This window comes from Perissodus microlepis, chromosome 19 (genome assembly GCF_051167445.1).
Source record: "Perissodus microlepis isolate ML-2025 ecotype Zambia chromosome 19, ASM5116744v1, whole genome shotgun sequence".
Lineage (NCBI taxonomy): Eukaryota > Metazoa > Chordata > Actinopteri > Cichliformes > Cichlidae > Perissodus > Perissodus microlepis.
The window spans coordinates 23,748,415-23,776,381 of NC_140479.1; the positions used below are offsets into that span (position 1 = coordinate 23,748,415).

Below are 27,967 nucleotides of genomic sequence, written 5' to 3' on the forward strand. Positions count from 1 at the left end.
GGAGAAGGTCAAGCCTGTCTGAATCAAATCTTAGTTGAGATCGACAAAGCTTTGTTTATCTTGGGAACAATATCAAAGTAACTCGTGAAAACAGAGCTGAAATACATTATTAATGTGCAAGTCTCAGCTCCAAGATTAGCTGTTTTTATGCATAAACAATGCTTCAGTTTGACAGTGTTTTGCTTTATTTTCAGTTTATTCTAATCTCATCTCAGATGTTAAAAACAATTCTTCTTAATCGTCACCTTGAACCTTGAATCTCTGACTTTACCTTTTGTGTTATCATGAAGGATTCAGGTCAGCGTCACAAACTGGAGAGACATCCTGGAACAGTCAGATTTAACAACACAATTTCTCTTTTATTTACCTTTTTGAAATAGAGTCTTACAGAAAAAGAAGATCAAGACATTTGATCTTCTACCTTCTATTGCATGCACATTGACGCCCTGCCTGTTAGTAGCTCTGCAAAGCCCGTGACTGCTCTCTCACCAAGCTGTTATTGGTGGTTGGTTGGACCGCAATCATTTCACAGATAGCCATGTGTAGTGACAGTAGCTGGGAAAAAATGATGGGGAAGAAGTCGGGCTACAAACTGGATTCTTGTTCGACAGGTTTTTGGAAACATCTCTATCACATCTGATGGATGTGAAATTGTTTTTAGACACAAGGGTCTAGGTTCTATTTTTGCCTAGAACAAGCAAAAATAAATGATTACTTTTGTTTTGAAAGGTTCAGAAAAAATCATTGTTCAGATTAGTATGTACAAAAAGTGCCTGGATGGATTATGAATATAATGAACAGGCTTATTTATTGCAAAAGAAAGAAGGAAAGAAAAAAAATTCTAACAGCCAACAACAGCAGTTAATCCTATTCACTAAAATATGTGGGTGGGGGTGGAGACTAACAACACAGAGCCTTTCCACCCTGGCACACCAAACCAGGAAAGCCTACTCACTTCAGTGCAGTCATCACATGTCAAGGATGCTGCTTATTTCATAGCTGTTAGTGTCACAGCATCATGGGATTGGACGCAAGAAGAACTAGTCACAGATAACAATCAAAGAACAAAAACACACCATAGGAAAATGCTCTCAAGTAAATTACCGAACTGGTAATGGGAAGGAAGGTCAGTAATGTTCTTCTTCAGGACCTAGAGGAAAGAGTCTTAGAGGCTCAACATGCCTGTGCAGCGAGAACAACAACAAAGCATGTTGTTTGTCTGGTAGCTTGGTGTGTAGGACAGAAACAAACTGCTGACCTCTCTTGACATCTATAGGACGAAGAAGAGTTGGGCAGCTTTACAGTTGCACATAGAGGCAGACAAAAACACAAAGAGGCTGGTCGTGAGTGATCAAGCCCTAGCAATTGCGGGCAGTAGTTATCTGGTCTCAGCTGGTTGGCAGATCCCCACTTTTGTTCAGCTGACAGACGAGGGTCCAGAAGGTGACTAACAGGATGAGGCCAGGGAGCCACGTGGCCCCCTCGAGGATTACAAGCAGCAAGAAGAAGGTAAAGAGATTACGCTCAAAGCAGAGCCTGCTTTTTTAACCTTGTAACTGTTGTTACACTGACAGCATGGAAGGAAACTCCTGAGCCAAAATATCATCTATTCCCAGATTCTCTTCCTTTGCCTCTCCTTCCTCCCTTGCTCCCACTGCTCGTCCATTCATGCAATCACCTCTGCAGTGTACTGGGATCCTACAGCATCCAGGAACTAACGATTGCAGAAGCTGAGTTTTGGTGCCTGCCAAGAACTCCTATGCACTGATGAGGAGACTTTTATACATTCTGCTAAAGGACTCGAGATAAGGAGATTCTGGATTTTATTGCTTTTTGCCACAGTCACTTTACAAATGATAACTTTACACTTTAGCCCATCATGCTTTTGAAGTCGGGACTATTCTTAACTTTGTGTCTGTTTACCCTCCAAGCAAGTCAAATCAAAGGTAAGAATCATATTGTAGAATGAAGAAACTTTCTTTAAGATGCATCTGATTGATAGCTTACTAAAATTTAGAAAATAAAAGTGACTGTTCGCATTCCTTTAAGTTTGGCCAGTGACAAATTATCCTTTAATGCAAAGATCTACCTGCAAGTTTGGTTTTTTTTTTAGCAAATTTAGTGGTGAAATTTAGAGGAGCAACAGGGTATTTCTGTTTTATGTGCATGAGACTCTGTTACCTAAATTACTCTCCCGGCAGGCTACAAAATGCCAGTTCACCCTCGGAAAGATCTTTGATTTTTAGATGTCAAGCAAATGTCAAGCAGATAGCGAACCACTCTTAAGGTCATGAATATTCAGTGTGAATTAAACTGGTCGTGACATCTAATAGGTGTTCACTGAGAAAGATAGCGAAATTTCAACAGGGATAACATTTTCATCGGCACTGGTTGTCTTGTTCAGTGTGATGTGCCCGGGTGAGCTCATTATCCTGAAGGAAACAAAAGCCATTCTGTTCCCAGTGTCGCAGGACGCTAATCTTTTCTGGCTTGTAATTCTGCTGTGGGGCCTTTTTGCGGATGCACTGGGCATTAAGGCCCGTGCCAACACTCCCTCCTTTTGCCTAGGCCCTCGTGTCTGTGCATGTGCAAATGAGGCTTCAAGCAAAACCAATTCAAATGTTATGCTATGAATCTTAGGAAAAAAACGATTTGGCAGCTTAACTTGCTGAAATGTTTGGAAACTATTTTGTTCAATCAGTCTGCCTGACAGTCTCTAAACTGGAGGCTACGTTCCTCATAAAGCTACAGGTTACAATGCTAAGCATTCATTGCATTTTCTTGGTCTTATGCTACATTTGGATTAAAGAGTACTGCTCATTTCAAAGGGTTTTATTTATGTAGTGGAGTTACACATGCAACATATTGACAAATGCAAAGTAATGAACATCTGTCTAAATAAGGCTTCTTTATAACTTCCAAGTTTTTACATAGAAATAACATCAAGCATAATGAGGTTTCTCATGTGATGTCATGTGCACAGTGCTCAAGCGCTGTTTAGCATATTGCACGTGATACAACCACTTCTTACTGGGGAAATGTGTTCTTGGAGGTTTCTGACACTCACCAGGAGAAATGGGTTCCAAAGAAGGTGCAGCATCAAAACACTCATAGTGGTTGCTTTAGTTGCTAGAAGACTGGTACGGTTTTGTGTAGTTGCTCTTTCATGCTCTGTAACAACTAGCCTTCAAAGTAAAAATGGCACCCTTTGAAACATGTTGGCTACAGCAGCGGTCCCCAACCCCTGGGCCTCAGACCGGTACCCGTCCGTGAGTCGTTTGGTACCGAGCCGCGAGAGTTGAGGCTCAGGTGTGAAATGTATGGTTTTCAGGGTTTTTATCGCTTTTCAGCATTAGTTTGTTATCGTTTTTATCGTTAACTCGGTTTTCCTGGGTCTTTTCACGTGTGTTATGAATAAATCTTCTTTTTTTCGGTACCGGTACTAGTTTTATTTTGTTGTATTTATCTGCGACACCTTAAAGGCCGGTCCGTGAAAATATTGTCGGGCATAAACCGGTCCGTGGAGCAAAAAAGGTTGGGGACCGCTGGGCTATAGCACTAAGCCACAACTTTTACTTTGAAGGCTAGTTGTTAGCAAGAATTTGCAGACGAAGATACAGTCATTTGTGGCAATATACAAGAAACCAAAGCATCACCTTTTCTGGTTTGTGTTGCACTTCTTACTGCAGCCCAAAGACCACCCAGACAGTGTTTGCAATGTCTGTCGCTTACACTCAAACTGCGGCCGCAGCAATAAGCTAGTGACCAGTCACAAGGAGGTTTATATCAGCTGGTTTTGGAAATTTTTCCCTAGTGACAGATTGTTGCCAGGCAGTCACCGATTGGTCTCTACATCTGTGTGACTGGAACAGTGACCGTCCAGCAACCAGTCAGTGATTAATCATTTTCCCCTCATGACTGATGGTTGTGGACTGGTCCCTAGGCCTGTGTGTGGTGCACCTTATTCACTCGATCCTACAGTGATTGTCACGTGTCCCAACCGGTGGTCAAGTTAATGTCACCCGATTAGCGGTCACATGTGTGCAAAACCTAAATAGGAGACCCTATGGAAACAATCGCCACCAACCTACTGTATGACTTCCAAAAAGGTTATGAGACTGAAACTAGGACTCAGTCTGGGACTATGTTATAAAAGATGGACACAGCCACAGTGATGTCACCTGGATTTCCACCTTCAACTGAAGCATTGGCCTGTCACTGTCTGAGTTATTTCAAAGAAGACATGACAAGTGAGGAATTGATGAGACAGTAGAAACGTATTTTTATAAGGTGGCAGAACTAAGATGCAGATAGTGACACTGCATCCATCTTTTTTGTACAGTCCAAGGTATTAATTAAATGAAGTTAACATAAATTAATACGGTGGACAAAGATAGAGTGTACACAAGCATTGCCAGCTGCTTGATTGCAACACATATTCTATCAATGTAACAGCTTTGCAATAAAAATCATTTATAATATTGCACAATAACAGTAATTCAAGTACACTGTCCACTCACTGCAAATGTTTAAAATCACTTCTTGAAACTGTCACGTATGACAATGTTTGTGATTCACAATGCACTGGTGCAACATGCAAAACAGCTCTGTTTGCTTTTATAGATATGCAAAATTTAAGTACTGAGATAGCCCACTCTCTGTATCTCCCCAGAAATGTACCAGCTTCAGCTAAAAGCTCTGAGTCGAATACAATTGCACCAGTAATTACACACTCCCTATTTCTATTTGTCCGTATTCTTCATTCTCTATCCTAATCCTGAAAAGGCACAGTTTTCTGTTTGGGTTCAATGACCTCCAGACTCTGTTTTGGGGCTCATAATTCCCAGCTTATTCTCTTAAGAAGTCCTCAAAGGTTTGCTACCTGGCACGACAATGATTGCTTTCTTCTAAAATAGCTTTATTCAATGGGGTAACTGTGTTGGAGAGACTGACTGGCACACTAGCTTTTGAAATGGCGCACAATTACCTTCCTGTAATTCACCAGTGTCACTGAAGCTCGTAAAGATTATTTAATTAAACTGATCAGAAAATTAGAGCAGCTCTCATCCTCTGTGCAGCATCTCAGCGGTATAATTCATGGAAACAGGGGAATCTGTGTCATTTCTTCAATGCCTTCATTTGCAGAATTGTTCTTTTCTAACCACTGTAGCTAAATTTAATCTCTTTAAGGTTTGCTATACATGCACACCCTTATTCGACAGTAATCCACACGCACGCATTTCTGCTCATTCATACTTGGATGTGGCCCAGCACGATCTCATTGCTTACTCTTTTAGCCACTCACCAGTCTCAGTGACGTAACGTGGGTTAAGCTGCACAAGGTCAATTCAACTTAGAAAGACTTTCTCCATATGTCTCTGCATTTTTCCAGTCACAAACAAGCACCTCTAAGATTTAGTCTCTGGATGTCTTCATATTGAAGTAAACTTACAAGCTTGAATCAGTCTTTGCGCCTTTAAAAAATAATTAAATCACACACAGAGGCTGTCTTTGGATTAGACAGTCCTAAAATACATGTACTCTATGTGTGATTTCCTTTTCACTACAAATGCTCTTTAAAAGCAGCGGTAAAGCAAGCAGCAGTTAACATACCAGATGGCACCTTGCTGGATAAAATACCTGTCAAATTAAATTCTCTCTGGTGATAGTGACAAGATTAATAAGGGTTATTTGAAAGGGCATGAGAGCATTTCAGGATTGCGTTTCCTTAAATCTGGATGGATTTTTTTGTGAGCCACCTTTTAAAATGTGGAATTCTTCATGTGAAATATATTTTGGCTGTCTCGGTCTTATTTTTAATTTTTTAAACCTGGATGAGACGATATTTGGAATGAGATTATATAAAGCTGGAGCATTATCAACATAGACGGTATAAAAAAATCCCATGAAGTCCCATCATGAAGCCTCAGCGTTTTTGCCATTGCTGCTGCGACTGTGAAGCTGCATACTCATTGGCTACTGACATGTGATGGACAAGCTGTTAGTCACTAAACATATCCTGAATAATCCACTTATCTGACTCTTGATCACATGATGATGATAATTGAATAAAACTGATAATTGATAAATGATCATAATTTACAAGATGAGCCCAATGTTCAATTCAATATGACCTCAGCACTGAGGTCATGACTTCTATGGAACCAGAAGTCTTTTGAAGGCATTTGTGCTTTGACTTCACTTTTTAGAAGCAGAAAATATTTAGATTTTATCCTGTAACACTAGTGAAGACTGACAAACCTGTTTAGCAAGGTCTGTAATTCATTGTGATATTAAACAGGAAATTGATGGCTAATTCAAAAAACAAATATACACTTATCCCAGATTAGTTGGATTCCCATCAGCAAGAAATAATGAACCTGTTAAAAATGCAAATAACAAAGAAACACGTTGCTGTTTAATGCAAACCATTCAGCCTAATTTACGCACAATATGTGACTCACTTTGGAGCATTTAGTACATGGAGTGCAATTTTACCTTTGTTTTGTCACCCATCAGTTGTTAATTATCCCAGCCATCCACACAAACACTTGTACTGCTGCGGGAGAAATCTCACACCAACCTGACAGTCAATAGAATTACATCCACTTATCATAAAGTGTTCGATTATTCATGTTGCGAGTAAAAACGTTCTGCCTGACTTAATAACTTCTTCGTTGTGACTCTTGCAGACCTTCACGACCACAGTTTTTCTGGACTCAGGGATGTAAAGTACCGACACTTTCTGGAAGCTTCCAGGCCAATCCCACATGCAACCAATGTCAGAGCAGAGCAGGGTGGACATCGGGGAAAGAGGTCAACGATCTTCACTACGGGTGTCAAAGTGTGTCCCCAGGAGAGTGTGAAAGCAGTCATCGGCAGCCACCGGGCCTATTACAAACTCAGAGGTGAGATGAAATGAGCAATGTTAGACTTTAGTGTAAGCTTATACTGTACATGGAGTCTTTAAACATTTACTTTGTGCCTAATCACAGCAGAGTGTATTAGTATAACAAGCCTGTCCTGAAATATTTAGTCTATTAGAATAAGGGGCAAACAGAGATGTCCTAGCAGTTGAATGAACAGCTACCAAATTGGATGTTTTATCCAATCAAAACATTTTGTAAAGACAAGGTTTAGTCAGCTAGGTCCATAGGATTTTAAACCAGTGGATTTTAGAGCAATCGATATGTGACTGACATGTAATTCAGGAGTTTTAACAAAAGCAAATTACCTCAATTTTTAAACATAGTCCCACACATTCACCTGATACTTCTAGGATTCACATCATCAATAAATGTTAGTGACCCGGTTCCACTGGAAGCTGTAGATGCCTGTGCCACCATCTCTGACAGATAGTCGATGAAGTATATTTATATTTAGTCTGTCTAAAGAGTTTTTTTTCCAGGACTATGAAAGGCTAATCTGGCTTTCCTGTTCTTGAGTGTAACCAGTGGTTTGCACCTTGTTATAAATCCTCTGTATTCATGAAGGAGTCTCTTGACTGTTGATATGACAGTCTTGTTGAGAGTTTCTTGACTTAGTTAGATGTTGTGAAATAGTTTTTCTTAACCAAGAGAAGACTTTGGGGATCATCTACTTTAGCTATCTTCTGTGTCCAGAGCAGGCCAGCGAATTCAGTCTTTTTAAGAATGTAGCAGAGTTTTTTAGCCATCAGAATTGTTGTCTGAAGGCCAAGAAAGATGCCAAGCAGATTGACTTTACCAAGTGGATCATCATGGCCTTGCCATATTGGTCCATTTGATTGACCTTTATTATAATTATGTATTTATTTGATTTGATTTTCGGTTGTTACAGATGGGACAGACATGACTGGGGGATAGGACAGGGAGAAAGAATGAAAGAAAGAGAGGAAGAGAAAGAAAAATAGATGGGAGAAGAGATGGTGAGACAGGGGGAAGACAAAAAAAGAAAAACAACAATGTAACAGATTGTTGATTGAACCACTGGTAAAGTTTTTGCAATCTCTCTGAAGAGTTTATTTTGTTTTCTCGTTGTAATGAGGGCCCCTTCACTTGCATCAACACTCTTTGGACCTCATATTTAGAGTTCCAGTGAACATCTAACAAATACAAGTTCAATACTTGAAATAAACTAATGATTTTTCAGTGTCTATTTGTTATAGAACAACAAGAAGACAGGCCGTATCAGGCCAATTTACCTTGGAGCCTCCCCCCTTATTTTAAAGCTGAAAGTCTGCACTTCAATCACATCAAATTGTTTTTTTTATTTGCAAAAGAGTTTGTTCTAAGTTCCGTCATTGCTTTGGTCGCAGACCACATTGCCACAATAGATTTAATGGTGCTATGTCTCTAAATCTTAATGAATCTCACTGAATACTCCCTCATCCATGGTATGATTTTGATATTTAAAAAAAAAATCTTTAGAGTCTAGCTACACTGCAAAAATCCCTTGTCTAAGAAAGATGGGTTATCAGTGATTTAATAAGCTAAAATTGCCACCTTTGTCGTTGCAATTGGTTATTTAAGTGTCCCAAAACAGCTGCAGTGGCGTATGATTTTAAAATGAGGCAGATTAATTTGGTGTATGGGAGATGCTCAAATCATTACAGAAATGATTTTATAAGAGAACAAATTTCCCATAGGCATCAAGTTATTGAACAATATGGTGCTTGTTTCAGCCGCAGATGCAGATAAAAAATAATGTCGCTTCGGGACAGCTTTCTGTTTATAATTTTAATTTTCGCAGAAATGTCACAGGCACAGAATGACTTTTGAATATACACTTTGACATTTATGAAACAACAGCTATAATACTGTTTGTTGCGGTCTCTATTATTTCACATTAAATCTGTTTTGTGATTGAATACATTTATAAGGTACTGTTGTATGTGTGCTCATATGTAAAGCTCCATTGAAATTCCTCCCCAAAGGTCATAATAAGCCAACTGTAACCTGTAAATCATGACTAGCTCTGTATACTAACCGATGGCAGGACTAATATCAACAAGCCTCTTTAGCCTGAATATTGTAATTGTTTTCTAGCAGGACTTCACCTCCTGTCTATTTATTTTTTCTGTCATTTTGATTTAAATCAGATTACATGGTGTCTTTTTTGGTAGTACTTTAAAAAATTGTGATTTATGTTCAGTTTGTCAGGAAGCAATTTGGGAAGCTTTTCGGATCTTCTTGGACAGAGTGCCAAACTCAGAAGAGTACAGGGCCTGGGTTTACACCTGCCAGCATGAAAACCTCTGCATGGACGACTTGGCTCACAATTTCAGCAGCTCTCAGGAGCACCTGGACATGGTCGCCAGAGTGAGTGTGGAAGTCCACTTTCCATAACAGTACATTTGTACTCTGTGCTTGCTTGGTGTAATAGTAATGTAATAGCTGATATCATTTCGTGTGTGTGTTTGTTTTTAATTTCCAGAGAGTAGCTGAGGAAAATGAAGGGTAGGTAAACTTCCCTCTGAAATGTGAAAGTGTTTTCTGTGCGTAGAGTCATTTTTAAAGAATCAGCTACACTCCAGAAAGGAAAGGCTTTTCTTTTCTGTAACTGTGTAAAGTGCCTAGTAATTGCCAAAAGACTGACAGTTTTTTAATATATGTTGTTTTTGCAACAGCAAATATTTTTACACTCAATTACAAACAGAAGAATGTTGCAGATTTTTTTTTAAAAAAATGGTGAAGGTGAAGATCCCTGAAGTTTTTTAAATAGTATTTTTCTTCCATTTTCAGAATTGAATCTGGGACTGCAGAGCCAGGAAGTGAATGTGAGTTTGACAGATAAACACCATTAAGGTTGAAGCAAAACAGACTTGACTTAAGCCACAACCACACGCCGAGAGATTGGTTGGCAATCCGTTGGCAACCAACAGTCGCTAGGGAATAATATGCATTTCCCGACTGGTTGGCGAGTAGTTGTGTCGTTTTGGGCGTCATAAAACATTCATAAAGATATCATGATTTAACTTATATGTTGCTTTATTGCGTCAGGCACCTGGACTCCGCCTGTGATTTTCCTTCCAACTGAGGCTGATGTGGTAGGTCAACTATAACAGTTAGAACATTAACTCATTGTCAAGTTTCAGTTTTTTAATTAGTAGTAAAAAAATGCCATGTGGATTTTGGTTTGCTAGGTTAAAGAGATAAACCCCAGCATGATGAAAGAAAACAATGAAGAGTATATTGTTAAGTTCAGGATCACCATCGTGGATCCGACATACAGCGAACTGCTCAGTAACCCCGAGACTGCACAGTACAATGACATCGCCCGAGACCTCAAACAAAGGGTGAGTTTAAGCATCAAGTCCCCCTCTGTATCTTACTCCTGTGATCGTCTTATTCTGTCATTAAAAACAAAAGCCCTTCTTAATGGTGGTGTTATGTAACAAGGTATTCGTGATTGCCAGCTTGTGTTAGGTCTAACACACACCCTGATTGATTTAACAGCTTTAAGGGTAACTGCAGGACTTAAGACTTCTAAATGAGCGTGAGCCTGGAATAGTAAGTTCTAATTATCTCTGACTAAGAAGGCCGGGACAGATTCTCACCACAGTTCAAACAGCCACTAACGCAGAATTTCGTTAAAGAAATAAGTGTAACAGTCAGCGAAAAAATAATGTTTTATTTGGGCAGGTCTGTGAAAAACGAAAGACACTCTTACGGCTTCTACAGGAATTACGAGTGTAAGTAGCAGCTAACAGATTGCACATCTGAAACATTCAGGTGTGTGTTAACAAAGCAAAAAACACCAAAAGCTTCATCTCCATGAGATATGTGGAGATATATTTATCACAATCTGCAGCATCACGTTCGATGAGAAACAAACATATTCTAATGTTAAATGTGAGGTTATCTCTCCAAAAGCTAAAGCTTGGCTAAAATTGGGTCATGCAACAGGAGAGTGATTCTAAGCACAGTAGCAAAACATCAACAGAATGACTGAAAAAGAAAAGAATCAAGGTGTTGTAATGGCCTCATCGAAGTCCAGATCTCAATACAATTTAAGAGAGCTGAGGATCTACGAATGCCCACAAACATCAATGAACTGAAGCAATACTGTAAAGAAGAGTGAGTCAAAATTCCTAAATAACGATATGAGAGACTGATAAAGTCATTTAAGAGAATGATTACTTCAAGTCATTACTGCTAAAGGTGGTTATTGCAGCTATTGAGTCATGAGGTGATCCTGTAGCAACAGTTTGAAGCTGTATGAGTGTATGAAAGTCCCATTCCATTAAATAAAAATGCTGCAGATGTGTTTTGCATCATTCTAAATATGCATTTTTCTGCATGGGGCTGCAAAGAGTGTGGACAGATTTTCCAGTAAGTGTAGTGTCAGGGAGCTGTTTACCTAGTTCGTGTAGCTTTCAGGGCCTAAGATCTTGGAATAATGTTAAATCTGGTGAATTGAGAAAATTGCATTAATGCTGACTTAAGTTCACTGTGGGCATTACAAAACTTCCATATATGCCTCATGATTGCAATAGTTATGCACTCCATAATGTCCAAGCTGGATTCAAAAACCCCAAGTTAAAAATTGCTCTAGTTTTTTTTTAACAGTAACAACAGAAAATTCTAGGATTTCTTTCACATTTGTTTTAATTATTTTAATGCTCTTTTCATTTTTTCTGCAGATGCTTCATGTGTTTGAAAAAGTTCCAGGATTCAAAGAGATACGTGTTCTGGGATTTCGGTGAGTTAAAAGAGGATTAATTCGGTTTATCGTAAAAAAAGAAAAAAAAAAGAACATAGAAATGGAAACATTGATTACGGTAAAAACACATCCTTCTTTAGTTTTCCCTTAAAATAGATTTTATTGAAACATTTCATTGCATATGTCTCGAGAGAAGCGATTCCTTCTCTGTTTCATCTTATCTTTTGGCTTATGACTCTGAAATTTCTGCCTTAGTGAACAACTATTACCACTGTCAAAGGAGCATGCAAAGAAAAGCATCTGGACTTCTTTAAGTTGCTTGAAGACGTTTCACCTCTCATCCGAGAAGCTTCTTCAGTTCAGTTTCAGAACTGAAGAAGCTTCTCGGATGAGAGGTGAAACGTCTTCAAGCAACTTAAAGAAGTCCAAACGCTTTTCTTTGCATGCTCCTTTGACTACGATGACCTGGATGACTGAGAACCTTCACAGACAACTATTACCACTGGAGTCTGTGTGTTGTGAGGCTTTCTGACATGATTTGTCTTGTTGCGCAGACTGGAGGATGTGTCTGTACGGTATGCTGTGGTCTTTAATGGAGAAACAGAGCTGAATGAGGAACCTGAGGGTTATGTCACAAACACAGGGGAAGACGTAAATGCTCCTAAACTAAAGCACATCATTGTAAAAGCGTTAAAGCAGGAGACATCACTACCACTGGACATACAGACACTAAGCTTTGAGGCTGGTAAGCAAAATATCACACGTTTACCTGAATTAGATATTAAGTTTGTGTTCAACATTGAAGTATTTTAACACTTCCTTCTCAGTAACCACAGTTTATCCAGTTGCTGAGCTCAACTTGAATCCTGTTGAGACTGTAATATCCGAGGATGACACCACAGAGGCACCAACAGAGGACAACGCTCTCACCCAAAGTTTCTTCCCCACCTTGGGAGTGACTGAAACCGTATTAGAAGCTTCTACTGTCAAACCAGAAACACACACGTTTGTGCCTTTCATCCCCAACATCCTCCCAGAAGTCACTTCTGCCTTCACAATGGAGAATCCTTTATCAGCAGCTGTAGAAGAGGAGTCCACAAACGATGCTGCAGAGGATGCCGTTACACAAGGAGCAAAAGTGGAGACTCTCACAGAGCAGGTGGAGGAAGCGGAGACAGAGGTGGAGGAAATACCATCAGCTGAACATGAAGAAGGAGGTGAGGGTGAATCAGAGGAGGAGGTAACAAAAGGTAAGGCTTCCTCAGGTTAAATGTTTATAAAGCGGGATGTTTCAAGAAGTGAAAGCTCTGTTGATTAACCCACCAGTCTGCGTAGTGGGGATTCCATTAAGAGGTATTGACAGATAACAGGAAGAACCTCAGAACAACTCAACAACATGGCCATCATTATTGGTTTTCTATATCTTGTTTCTCTTAATGGTGGTAAAGCTGTTGAAGGATGACCTGCTGTTAAGGGCTGGGCAGCTCAGATACATAAACAACATTAGTGAGGATCGAAAAACAAAAGACACCCAGGCAAGAAAAGTAGGGAAAAGGAGCTTACAGTAAATTTTCAAAATTAACAGAAAAAGGCAGGGAAACAAGAATACAGATAGTAATATATGACAAAGTTGTTCCCGGTTGTTTGTACAGAACATTCATACTTCAGAGGAAATAGGAATGTCAGTACAATTAGATGTGGTGGTTCAGTTGTGCACATGGAGATTTTTCATGCTGAGAGGATACATTATATTAGAACCCATTACTAAGTAACAACCTGCCGGTGGTCAAGTCATTACATTCTCATGCTGTGCAGGCCAACTTAAACCAGCAACAACTTGATTTTTAAATTCCAGACGAGTTTCCAAAGAGACTCAATATATCATGTCCTCGGGCATTGAGAGAAATGTGTATATAAAATGATGCACGACACATGTGCTGTATTATTATTTAGAGGAATGAGTAGGAAAACTTACAATGCCACTTAAGTTCACTGATGTTTAAAACCCTGCCACAGCAATGCAGTCAGGTTAAGTTGTGGACCTTGAGCCACTGTAAAATTTGTATTCTTTTCATTGAAGACATTGTGTTGTAGATTTGCTGCTGTGCTTCAGAACATTTTCCTGTTGCATGACACAGTTTCAGCCAAACTCTGGATGTCAGACAGATGGCCTCAGATTTGATTCCAGATTATTTTGGTAAATAAAATCATAGTTGATATTATTTCACAATAATGTGATTTGTTCACATGCATCTTTCCAAAGCTCTTCATAACCCTTCCTAAGGATCCGTATCTGTTCAGTCTTTTTCTAATTGCGCTTTCATGTATTTTAACATTTAACATGCTAATTGAGGCCTGTGGAGTCTGAAAGACAGTTTTTAGGGGTTGTTTTGTAATTTCACTGAGCATTGCATGCTCTGACTTTGGGATTAATTTGCCAGCAGCTCTTTTGAATATTTTTTACTCGGGAATAATCTTTTTCGCTTTAGAATAGTGAATTTCAAATTGTTTGAAGATTACCTTACGACACTTCCCATATTAATGGGCAGCAACTTTTGCTTCTCTAAGATCATTGTTAATGTCTTTCCTCCTTGGCATTATCTGAAAACACACCTGAATGCACCAGACCAGCAAACATCTGGTCTACAGAGGTTGTGAAAGTTGCTGATGAACAACTAACAAAGTGCATTTGATTATCAGCACCTGGCTGCTACTTACAGCCTAATTCCTATGGAAGATGTAAGAGTGTAAGAGTGATGTGCAAACTTTCTTTTTCACATGAGTGGAGAAATTTGGTGAGATTTTGGCATTATAGTTTGTCTTTTTAGTCTCTCTACTTACAGTTAGGCTAAGCAAGGATAACAGTTTCTTTACTCTTGTTCTAAAAGATGAAATAAATATAATAATTATACGAAGAAACAACAATAAAAGAAAAGAGAGAGTTGTAAGTAACTATGGTTTAATGAAATGGAACATGGAGTGATATTAAAATGACTGAAGTGACTTGGCTAACAGCAACAGCAGCAGATCAGGGTATTAAATAAATGTGACTGGCATGGCCTCAGACATACAGTCAAATGATCAAAGCAGGGAGATAACAAGATCTGGCTCAAACAGCATCCTATGATTCATAAGTCGCCTGCAAGTGGTGCAGCTAGACAGCTAGTTATTTTTGTCTTCCGTGCAACAAATTTATGTGGAAGTACACCACAAAAAATTATACATAATATGCTTTTTGGGGTAAACTTCAGATACTCAAAATAAAAAAAAAATATAAGCACTGTTGCTAAAGTGTTTTTTGTATAAGATATTTAAGATGATAAGATATCCACATGGGAATAACTGCTGTAGATGAATGGTTCCACATAAAAGCTCTCCTAGAAAATTATAGTTACTAATGTAACTCAAATTCTATGATTGCTCATGCTGATCACTCCTTGTATCATCCTGGCTCTGCCTGTATTGCAGTTATGGTCATACATAACAATAAGTGTACAAGTACATTTAAATGCAAAATATCTTCTTCCTCTTTTTCCTGCTGTGTTTTACGTTCAAGAACCCAGACAAGCTGATGGGGGGGATGAGCATCCAGATCAAAAGGATGAGGACCTTTCTGTAACAACTCCAAACCTCCAGCCTAAAGAAGTTATGACCGATGCTGAGGTTTTGACTGACCTATCACTGCCTACTTACCCTATCCCAATTTTGGAGATGTCTATCACAGAAACAGCAGCACCAGTTTCCACACCATCATCACTTGAGGGCAAAGTCCAAGGCATTGAACCAGAAACAGATGTGAAGTCTTTGCCATCCCCTGTGGACAGCAGCAAAGCCCCTGAGGATGCCAATGAGTCAAGTGGAGGGCACAGTGGAGTAGCCCCGGTCTCAGTGGACCTTATTGCTGAGAGTTCAAACAGTCAAAAGAAAGGAGGACAGAGTCAGAATGGTACAGAGTTGGTGTCCAAGCCCCATGAAGTGGAAAGTGGTAGTGGAGTCGCCTCAGAGTCTGAAGAACGCCCGTATGAGTCCACTGCTGCCCCAATCATTAGACAAGCCAGCACACCTCTGATGACAGCAGTGGATAAGAGCAAAGAGTTAGTGGTTTTCTTTAGCTTGAGGGTCACTAACATGATGTTTTCTGATGACCTGTTCAACAAGAGCTCTCCTGAGTATAAGACACTGGAGAATACGTTTCTTGAACTGGTAGGTACACAAGCATTTGTGCTTGATATCGTGCTTCTCCATGTTTCATTCTCATACTTGCTTTTGTAGCCCAGAGATGAAAACTCTTAGTTTCAGAAAGTGCAACCATGTTTCCAAAAACACTGAAAGTCACTTTGTGTTAATAAAAGCACAACTGAATAATTTGCCAAACGATTAAACCCTACACGAAGAGAAATATCCAATGTTTAAATCAGGATTTGTTTTTAAAAAATGTGTTTACTTTTTATATAAAACACCTTAAAAGGGTTATTGTTCCAACTTTTTGGGAATGGGGTTTGGGAATTTCTTACTCTCTGTTTTGTTGCTCTATATTAGTGAGGAAGCACAGTGCAATAAGCCTTATCCTCACACCAGCTTTTAATCCCAAAAAGTTATTGTAATGAATTATAAAAAGTTATATTTTTCATTATTAAATGTTGTTTTCATTATTTTTGTAAAGTGAGGTAAAGCTTTAAACAATCGCCAAGGTGGTAAAATGATTCTGTTTCACTCAGACACAACACTCTGGGTCCAGAAATTCGCCAAACCCTGGAGCTTCCAGTAAATCTGGGCCTAGGAGACAGACGACTTTAGCCTCCATACCGGTATTTTTTTCCATATTGGAACTGCAATATATTTCTAATGCCTCAGAGAAAGTTAACTAACCTTTTCCAAATGCAGTAACTAAAAAAATCACGACATCTCTTAACATTTCTAACAGTTCTCAATTATTCAGCTTTAAACTTAAGCTTTACTTTCAACCTTGTAGTAAATTATAGACTCTCCTGCTAGCCTGCTACAATGCATAGTTTTTATCTGTAAGTCTGATTCTGTTTAGGGGGTTTGACTTTGTGTGTTTCGCCTTAATGTTTGACTGCAGTTTTGCTTTTACAGCAAGATGTACTATGAAGAAAATTTGTTTTGCTAGTGCTTTGCTTAATGAATCATCAAATCCCAAATTTTAAATGTAGAATATGTAAAATTCAAAACCAGGCATGAGAAATTTTGTGCCGCCATGCAGACGGCTCAACAGGTTTTCTCTAAGTTGAGAATTGATACCAGTCATGGGGCATATCATGTTAAAAAGAAATAACCTTCTCATGTCTAGGTTATGTGTTCAGCATAGTTGACCATGGTGATGTTGCCAAGCTAAAAGAGAGTCACCATTGTGACACAAAAAACTCCTGTTGCATGGCCTCAGCTTACTTATCTTACCTATTAATCTTGCTTCCTGGTACAACTCTGAAGTCTAGACTCTCTTTGACTCAGTGTCAGCATACTCCTGGTTTCTGCAAACAGAGGGGTGGCCATGGGTTTCTCAAAAGTTTCTCTATAAAAAACAGTAATGATTTTCTTTATTGCTCAATCTGTGTCAGGCTATCTTAGCACAACATATCCCATTTGCCACTTGAGGTCACTGACCCCAACCAAGTAACAGAGCATCGCATCACCGCTCATAAAATCAGTCTAGCTAGCTGTTTCTCCACATTTCAGCTCTTAAAGGTTGCCTGCAAACCTTAAGGATCCTACATTTTTGTGCTAATTTAGCTAAATCAGATCATCATATAAATCTGTGCACCTACTTCTTTAAAGTACAACACTGAAAGCAAAACATCTATGTAGTTATCCGTGCTTACAAGCTTTGTGGGAAGTACAGCAAATGTGCTACTAGCTGACATTGCTTTGTTATTATTTGTGAGCCTGTGAGTTTAAATTTACGTGTAAAGTGTATACTTCTTCAGGTTTTATCTTTTAAACTGGGAAATGCAGTATGCAGTGAAAGTGTCCTGCAGTTAGCTATTCACCGCAATCTCTGACATTTATTTTTGCATTGTCATTTATTTATTGGTATGTGTGATTTTTGCTTGTTTGGGGCCTTAAAGATTAACCCAGAGAGTGGCTGAGTAAATAGTAAATAAGTGGGCCAAGAAAATATAGTAGAGATGTCACATAGCTTTGTGAATTTTGTATATGTTAGAAAGCAACCTAGCTCAGGGCAGTGTGAGTCATGGGACCTTGGTCTGCCTTAGTCATTGGTTGTGACCCGAGGTAAGAAGCTTTAGGTAATTCTAGTCAGTTCCAGAACCACACACATTATGCTATTAGTGGTTTCCATCTGCTTAGTGTGATGGCAGTAAAGTTTATATGGACATCTGCATGCATTTTGCATCAGTTATACTGAATGGGTACCTGTCAAAATAGGCACACTGTATGTATGTACTACTATTGGCCAAGAGGAAATGAAATAAAGCCAATCACAAACTGGACAATGTTATGTTATTTTATTTGGATATTTGAGTGTATGACCTGCATATATTTTATTTCCCCCCCAAAAAAGAAGTGTACATTAGCTGCTGGCATGTATGTACATGAGGACGATGTCTCTTTAAACCTGCATCTGCTACAAGCATCAAAGAAAAAAGCATCACTTGACATCTCTGTTTAGTTTTGATGCTTGCCCCTAGGTATTTTTAGGCTCACTCAGAAGAGCCCTGCGTTCTGTGTTATGTAAAGACCTTCAAATTGAGAAGCAGCAATACAAACTGGATTGTATGCATGCAGTCATGCCAGTGGGCATAGGGAATGTGAACATGTGTATTTAAAAAAATATATAAATATATATATTAAAAAAATATGTATAAAAATCCTAAAACAATAACACAAACAGCACTCCATCTCCAATCTTTAATGGTTGCCCAAACCCCAGTTTCTGCAATTGTCCTTGTTAATTAATGTATTTAGTCGTTTTCAGATGATTGCACTGGTAAGTATTTACTATACTTAATATATTATTTTGTCAGCACCCATTAGGATTTTTCAGTCTTCCTTTAAATGGGCTTTTTAAATAAAGACAGGCCCCAGTGTATCCAGGCGGGGTTATAAATCACTGAAACAATAACGAAGAAATGTCAAATAATGCATATGATGCAGCCCATTTAAATGGATGCAGTGTTTTCTTTGTTTTGTTCAAATATACATGAACAATTAGCCTACAGTGCCTTCATACCTTTTGCCACACTCCCCCATTACTCCTGTACCTACTGGTTTGTGAAGCAACCAATAAAACTGGATATGGAGGTTGGAGGGACTTAGTTTGATACAGCAAATCAAAAAAATTAAAAACTTATGGAAGCAAAATACTTCTTGGGACTTTTGACACAGATGCAGGGATATTTCATTTGGGTTTTCCAAAGCAAGAACCAGTAGATACATGTGTAACCTCAGAGAAGCAAATGTGATTGTGTCAGACTGATGAAATTATAGTTTGTGCCATGCATCCTGCAAAGGTTTAGTGTATATATATAACATGGCAATTTAAAGTATCTTTAGCGTCTCAGTACAGACTCTAGTGAGAATTCTTGTAAAGAAACAAGCTTTGACCTTGCATGAAAGTCAATATAGCTGGGTTGGTCATCTAAAGTGGGCGATTAGAACTCAACAATTTTCTGCATTGAGACAAATGGATGACCAAACAACAGTGTGAATGTGTATTTATATTGCAAGCTGTGGCCCATTTGTTCTGGATGGTGGACCCTCCAGTAGCTACACCTTCCTTAGCTAAGACTGTTAGCTATAGGGAGCTAGCTGAGAGTAAACTGCTTGTCAATGATAAGTGAAATAACCAGATCAGAGCAGAGCTCCTTAAGGCCTCTTATCTCCCTCTCAACAGCCAGGCCTGCTAAAGCATCGTAATCTCTCTCCCGCACACTGTGGTGGTTTGATGTTTGCCTCATCTGTAGTGAACATGGAGTGGCTTGAAGGAGAGTGGTTCAGATCGATGGACATTGATGTAGGCCCATTACTTGAGCTGGTTGACTTCCTTCCTGCCTAAACAGCTCTGCAATCATTGGTTCGAAGTCCCAAAAGATTGGCTTCTCACTTATCTGGACTGCAAAGTCTGACTATGCGGGGATATTTTAAACATGTCTGCATGGGAAGTTAACTTTAACTTAAAGCTAAGACATGGCTGTGTAAATATAGAGTTCCAGACAGGTGCTGTGTTGTGTACTGCCTTTTAAAAGAAGAAGGCAGCACAGACGCAGTGAAGCCAATGTGTTTGTGCTTGTTGAGTTTTGTTGGCTATTTGGACCAATGAGTTACCTTATTGCATTTATTTGTAAATTAACACTTTTACCATCAACTTAACAAGTTTAACTGATATAAATCCCCCTAGTGTCAGGTGGCAAAGGAATAGCAGTTATCTGTGCTCCCAGAATCCTTTGTTCTCAGGGTCTGTATGTTCAATATTCTGGTGTTTGGGTCAGCATTATCATTTTACATGTGCTATACACTATAAGCAACTATAGATTATGCTTTTATGGTTCTCATGCGTTGTCCAAATACTGACATATAGCAAGATCCTTGGAACACTGGACCCTTTCCCATTACATGCCATACAATATAAGCCCGGGGAGCACGGGACCCCGTGGAGCATATGCGGGTGGCTGTAGCTCAAGACTTCTAATTAAAGTGTAAAGCACTTTGAATTGTTGATAATACCAAAATTGAAGTAAATAAACTCATCACATTTATGTAGAACTCAAGAGATCGTGACCCTTTTTTATATTTCTCATACTTCTTTGTCATGTTTCCATTATGTATCAGAATCAGAATCAGAATCAGAATACTTTATTGATCCCTGGGGGAAATTATTTTTTTTGTTACAGTGCTCCATTATAAACCAACATAAACCAACATTAAGACAAGACAGACAATACGCTAACTAAGAATAGTACAATATATACATATATATATATATATATATATATATATACATAAGTCACTCATAAATAAATAGCTGGAAAAGAAACGTGTAGTTGTAGCAGTAACCAGTGTGTTAAGTGGATGCGTTGTACAGGGAGATGGCAACAGGCAGGAAAGATTTCCTGTGTCGTTCAGTGGTGCTTTTCGGTAATCTCAGTCTCACTGAACGTGCTCCTGTGACTGACCAGCATGTCATGGAGTGGGTGGGAGGTGTTATCCAACATTGTCTTTATCTTGGACAGCATCCGCCTCTCCGACACCACCTTGAGGGAGTCCGATATCATGAGGGAGATGGTCGATATCATGTAAATGTGGAGAACAACCTAACAACATAGCGTTGTTCTTGCATCACTATAATGTTTTTCTGAGACAATCAATCCAGCTGTTGAGATTTTAGAGCTTTTTAATTAGAGAAAATATTACTCAGTGTAGAAGTTTGTCATCGGGTTTTTTTTTTGGTTACCATTGTGAAATATTCTATTTGAACCCAAACCATTATTTTCCCCCTTAACCTTAAAGTAACCACTGCAATGAAACCATGAAGGAGAAAACCAAACAGAAATAAAATCAACAACTGCAGACCTACATGGACTTTATTTTTTTGATAGGATTTCTAATTGAGTTGCTGCTTGGGTTCCTCACCTCCTTTTCCTTAATTACCTTAATTAATGACAGCTCAACAACATGGTTGGTCAGTTAGGTAATGTAACATCTTAGGAAGAGAACCAGCATAGGAATGACCCTGCAGTTACTGCTAAATATGCTAAGCAGGCCTTCTGTATGTAGTTTTTTCTTTCCTTTTTGTGTCATTGTAATTCGTTTCTAATTATATTCTATGGCATTAAAAAAAAAAGCTAAAAGGAAAAAGTTGTAAAAAACAAGTAGGAATAGCAGCGAGGCCTCTTCCCAGCTAGCATGTAACAGATTATTAAAAAAATGGATATGATACGTCTCAAATCAGTCTTGACTATGCTTCTCCTGTGCTTTATGTTTGTGGGGCAGTGTTACCACAGTAAGGCTGTAGTGATGCACAGATACTGGATCCAATAAACATTTACTGTCTGCCTTTGTGTTACTTTAAGGCACTTTAGATAAAAGCTTTCACTAAACAGTACAGTATATATTATAGATAGACTTGAGTTAGCTTTGTTGTAAGTGTATCATTTTTTGTCCCTGTGTTTTCTGGCTGTTTTGCGACTAGAGTTAGCATGATTTGTGTTCTTATACTAATGCCTATAAACATAACCCTAATTTTATTCTGGATCTAATTACACAGCCTGAGCAGTGATGCCAGGATTTCATGCTTGCATCAAAATTTAATTATGAACTATTCATAGCATTAACACTGTAAAAAGTGACCTGAATAGCAAATTAAAAAAGAAGAAGAAGAAAAAGCTGTTGTATCATAGTGGCAGAATTAAATACTTCTCCTGCCCCGGGACTTAATCTCAGGAGGGAACAGCTCTTTGTTGACATAGGGTGGCACGTGTCTGGCATAATTTAATTACACCCAAAAATCAAAGTGAAGAAGTCCCCTTCTCTTCTTGGATCAAGAAATACATTTGTGGGATTTTTTTCCCACAGATTACTAACTTTACTAATGCCTTTTAAATAAACATCGAAAGAGAATTGCTAAATCAAATACTGAAATAGGAGCTTCTCAGAAATGAATATGCTTTTCCTCTCATTCTCCACAGCTTTTGCCATATTTGCAGTCCAACTTGACGGGATTTAAGCAGCTGGAAATCCTTAACTTCAGGAATGGAAGTGTTGTGGTAAACAGCAGGATGAAACTGGACAAGCCCGTACCTTATAATGTCACAGAAGCAGTGCACTGCGTGCTTGAAGACTTCTGTAATGCAGCTTCCAAAAGGCTTGATATTGAAATTGACAGTCGCTCCTTGGAAATAGAACCAGGTGAGATGTTCTTGCTTGTCCACTGCTCTGATTTGGTTCTTCTTTCTATTTAATAGAAAATAAATAATAAGTATACACTGATTAGTGTGTAATTATGTGTTCTGACAAACTGATGTATTCCCATGACCTTGACCATGACAGAGGTCAAATTATATATGACCATTTAACATCTCTACATGTGTATTTCCATCCTCTTTCTCATTATGTGTTACTCCTCCACCACTGTTGCTCAAACTCTTTTCTCATTTCCACACCGTCCCCTTCCCACCCTCAAGTCTCACCTCCTGAACTTAAGTCAGAACTAAAACACATGAAAAATGCATAAACTTGTTTATTTATCTCTGACATTCTTGCAATTACCTTTTGTAATACAACCTTCCTGTCTCCAGACATCTGACATAAAGCTAGCTAAACAACAAGAGCTGGTTATAAGCTAACGTTACGCTAGCTAATGTCAGGCTCAACTGTCCTAATAAAAATCACACTTTCCCAGTTTGATTACCTCTTATATCATATGAGAGTTTATTCACTAAATGTTTGAGTCCAACAATGTGACAACTGAGGTAAACAGCTAACTGACAGTCCAGAGTTGTTTGTCCTAGAGGGCCACAGAATTCAGCTGATTTCAATGTGAAATCTAATGATATCTAGTGGCAAGATGAACACAGTTCATTCCCATGTTGTGTGAATAAAATATGCAGGCAAGGCATAGGGAACAAAAATCCTTAATCTGCACATGCAGTGAATTATGCTTGTCAATATCATAAGGTTCGTGTTGACAGCTTATCTGCTGTCTGTTCACAGACTGTAACAGTCTGTATTGTGAGTTCATGATCGCATGGAGCCATATTAAAAGCACACGAAACAGAAAGCAGACACCTCTTGTCATATCAGTCAGCATGCCTTCTTATTTCCCCTCTGAATCTGCAAACATGGAACGACTGCATTAATGCTAGTGAACACTCACCCCTCTGTCTATATTTCTTTCACCTCTCTCTCCTGTTTCCGTTGGTTTTAGCTGACCAGGCAGACCCCTGCAAGTTCCTGGCCTGCAATGAGTTTTCACGCTGTGTGATAAACAGTTGGACCAACGAGGCAGAGTGTCTGTGTGATCCAGGCTACAGCACAGTGGACGGGTTGCCTTGTCAGAGCACTTGCACCCTGCAGCCAAACTACTGCCTGAACGGAGGCCTGTGTGAAATAATCCCAGGCCATGGAGCAACCTGCAGGTACACACAAGCTGATAAATGAAAGGAAGCACAAACAAAATGACCTTAAAGTTTATACTAGGTCCTTATTTTTTTATTTTTAGCTGTGTTTGGATTTGATCCCTGATTTTATTTTTCATTTGTTTTTCTTTTCTTTTTATCTTTATCCTGAATCGTAAGGCTGATGTAAACGTGTTGCTTTGTGGTGTACTCAAGGACATCCATCTCCTGAGAGCTGCTTGCTGAAAAATGTTGAATTCTACAACTGTGTTTAACACAATTTAAAGAGATGCAGTGCAGTAAGGATGAAAATGTGTATTTATTAATAACAATTATCATTATAGTTAGACATCCAACTCGTAAAGGCTTTTTTAATTGTTCACAAATTTATCTTCAAGGATCATTCAGTCATTTATCAAGAACGCTACATATCTTTTTAATAGAAAGCTTAGAATTTTTAATGTTTATGCAAATTTATACATATGCCATGAGGTATGTATTGAGACACAGGAACCTGAAAGCAATAGTGAGCTCTTTTGAACACGTCTCAGGAAAAAGAAAGCAAATTTTTCATTTTCTACTATGAAAAATGTCATTACCTTCAAAGGGTGCTTCTTTCTAACTTCCAGTTAGGTCTGCAAATCTGGACAGCGACACAATTTTCATAATATGAGCTCTGTATTTCACAGTAATAGATTTGAAATTAAACGGCACATTTAAGTACAGAATTTCTTTGACCCCAGGGTTTGAAAAAATATACAGTTTTAAAGTTTTTGCAACTTTATAGACTGTATTGCAGACAATTACTGTCAGAATTCACAGCGCAGGTCACTGTAATGTCAAGTACCATGCAATGAACTATGTTGCATTTGGCATAATCAGTAAAAAACAGCTTTTTTTTAGGTTCTCCTGTCGCTTCGTCACTAAACACTCAGTGACTAAGTCCCACTGGAACGCATGGCCATGCATGTTCCACAGGTGCTGAACCTCATTAACCATTCTGGTCTGCTTCCGTGCTTTTTTCTTTGCATCATTCTGTTACACGTTGATCTGAATTCCATCTGTCCTCTGGCTTTTTTCGAGGTTTTTGAAAGGCCATTCACTATGCAAAAATAGCCTTTCTATTCTTGAGGCTGATGAATGGTTTTCACTATGTGGTGAAGCTCTCATAAAGTCGTGCCTTTGTGGAAGATTGTTTAATGACATGCCCATCTGCTGGAGAGTGTTTTTGACTTGGGGTGAGGTTGTTAAGGGGTTTTCTTTACCAAGTGATCATCCAACACAGTTATCTTGCATGGCCTTCCAGGCCTTTTTAATTGGCCAAGCTCAACAGTGTGCCCTTTTTGTTCTCAGAACGTACCAAAGCATTGATTTGGACATTTTTATATTCCTGCCCACTCTCTTGTTTCTTGTACTTGTTTTGTTTTTTGCAACCTATGTAAGGCATGTATCACTTGAATCGAAAGCTCTTTTAATCCCAATTTTGGGTTCGCAGTAACAGCTTCCAAGTGAAACGTCACAGATTTTGTTTTTTGCTCAACTGATGATGAAATAAGAAAGGCCATATTTGGCCATAACTGTACCCAGTTATTATATATTAAGATTTTATTAAAATATTGTGCATAACTACATGCATTTTTCTCATCTCTTTTAGATGCCCCGTGGGTAAATATTGGCACTACCATGGGGAACGCTGCAATGAGCTGGTGTCAGTGCCGGTAGACCCGTCACTAATTGTAACCTGCCTTGTGGGAAGTCTCTGCCTTGTTTGCGCCGTCCTTGGCGTTTTAATATTCATCAACAAGAAATGCATAAAAACCAGAAAGGCTGTAACTTTGGTGTAAGTATGAGCCCCATTTTCTGTAGTTTGTTTTTGTATACGTGACTATTTAGTAATTTTGTCTGGTATAGCCTACTGTTTCAAAAGCATTCATAATCTCCTTTACATTGTAGGCAGACTCTTGCCCCTTATGCCTTTGAGAATACTCTGAGGGAGAACCCAGTATTTGAGAATGACGATGGTGTCTTAACTCATGTGTCCACATTACCATGCCCGTCAACTTCTGCTTCCTCCCAGTCCCAACACTCTGAGCAAGAGCATTTTGCCTCCATTGAAAATATACATCTGAGTATCGAGGTACACTGTGCTGCGTCGCACAGAAGACTAAACTACTAACCTCAGCTCTTCGGCTACTGATAACTAAAATACTCCAACCAATTCTGTTCTAACAAATACGTTAGTATTTTTTAACTTAGAGCAAACTTTGGGTTGATCTCCGTCCTTCCACGCATTTAATCTAGGCTGACTTTTCATTTGTATTTAAAATTGCTTCTTCAAAATATCTACATAGACTGACAATCTGCTCAGGGTGCAGCCACCATGTCAATCCATGACAGCTGGGATAGGCTCAGTGACCCTCAATTGGGTGAGCAAAAGAAAATGGAGTGATTGGTGGACGAATTACATTACAATGTCAAAAATATACTGCAGATTAAATCATTCACTGGGACTGAACATCCTCTGGTATGTTCAGTAGACACTCGAAGGCTTTTATCGACAAAATGAAAGCGTTAACCGCATGATCCATAACAAAAACCCAACCACTGTGTGTAGTTTTAACAGTGAACTGTGTGCTGATTGCTGTAGGTACAGTCACCTGGAGTAGACCCTTGAATAGTTAAGTGTTTGCTTTCATTTGCCTTTTATATGTTTATCCTGTTCAAATGCCTTTGTTTTAATAATACATTATTGAAGCGCACTGTAAATATGGAGCTTTTCTACTGCCTGCCTACACAGATCCCCAGACAACTCTACACAACAAGATCAGAAAGATTAGTCTCAGAAATGGTGGATTTTCATCACTGTATACCACACAATGAGGTAAGGAATATAAATGCACAATGTAAAATTGAGCTGTTATAAGATGTAGAATACATTTAAAGTTATATGCACTGATGTTACAATTTAGGTGTTCAATAAAATTTAAAAAATAAGAAAATGTAATAACTTTAAACTGTAAATATTTTACAGCTATATGATGTTTGCAAAAGGTAAACCATCCGAGCAAGCAACTGTTTGAATGATTTTTCTTTTTGCTCACAAACCAAATCACTGTTGACATTTGTGCAATTATCGCATTAATGCCTTCAAAATAAATTCTAGACCTCTGAGTAGTTTCTAAATAAAATTGTGCCAATCAGCACTTCAGCAGCGTGCCTTTTATCATGTACCTTATGATTTAAGCAGTGCAAGCAAGTTGTAGATGCAGTTTCATTTTCTCATGTATAATTCCACCTGAAATGAGTCCGTTTTTATTCTTGCTCTTGTCTGTTGCAGACGTGGCGACTGTCAAATGAATACAGAACGTGTCATGTTTTAAGGGCATCAGATAATGAATGTTTCGAAGTTTCAGTTCTCTGATGACTCCTTGTTCGTTTGAAGATCCGTCAACGCACTAACACGGTGCGAAACAGGAGGGAGGAAAAAAATAACTAATGTTGCTGTCTAACTGTATATGGGTGCAGATATCGTAAAGCAGTGATCAAGTTTAATTGTTCATAGTGATGAAAGTCTCTTGTTAGACAGAGAGCTATGGATACTGCTGTGCACTTAGGTTGTGTTCAAGTGGAACCTAATATTTATTTTATATAATGAATGGTAGGAACATTTCCTGTATACCCTTGATAAAGGTTTTTCTTTCCTCACAATGAGGTATTTATTATTTACATAAATACAAGGTGTTTACCACCACCTTGCTTACAAAAGGTGGTATCTTTTGTTTAGACTTTATGATATTGTTTACGGCAATGCCATCTTTAACATTACTGTGTTCCAAAAAGAGACTGAATGCATAAAGTATTTGGTCATACTGCATTATTCTTAAAAATACTGGCGTCTGTACCATTTACAATTTTTAACCACTAACCATGTGTCCATTAATACCAGGACATTTGTTTTTGCACATTCTATTTAAAACAAAAGAATAAAAAGTTTTTGAATTAACAAAAACATTTTTCTTTGTTTTGGCAGCTCAGAGTGTGTTAGGTCTGTGTAATTTGATCATATGTAAAGAACGAATAAAGAATGAGTTTAAAGCCTGACGTCAACGAACTTGGTTTTTGAAATAAAATCAAGACAATTGTGTTTATGAGTCCTAAATCACCATACAGTATACTCCTCTTACAGTCAGTTCACATGTACTACTGTGTAAAAGTCTTTACGCAGTCTTGTA

At 38.6% G+C, this 27,967-nt stretch overlaps 1 protein-coding gene across 1 annotated transcript; it reads left to right on the top strand.

The window, feature by feature from the left end:
* The first annotated feature begins 980 nt into the window (after positions 1-980).
* On the top strand, positions 981-27,906 carry impg1b (interphotoreceptor matrix proteoglycan 1b). Its single transcript, XM_084915650.1, has 18 exons — positions 981-1,946; positions 6,693-6,908; positions 9,133-9,299; positions 9,415-9,437; positions 9,723-9,757; positions 9,981-10,027; positions 10,124-10,276; positions 11,624-11,682; positions 12,198-12,388; positions 12,471-12,893; positions 15,200-15,846; positions 16,362-16,451; positions 22,308-22,527; positions 23,546-23,756; positions 25,390-25,575; positions 25,689-25,872; positions 26,533-26,616; positions 27,073-27,906. Exons 1-18 carry the CDS (start codon positions 1,880-1,882, stop codon positions 27,154-27,156), a joined length of 3,087 nt encoding a protein of 1,028 aa, XP_084771776.1. The 5' UTR covers positions 981-1,879; the 3' UTR covers positions 27,157-27,906.
* Positions 27,907-27,967: the final 61 nt, after the last annotated feature.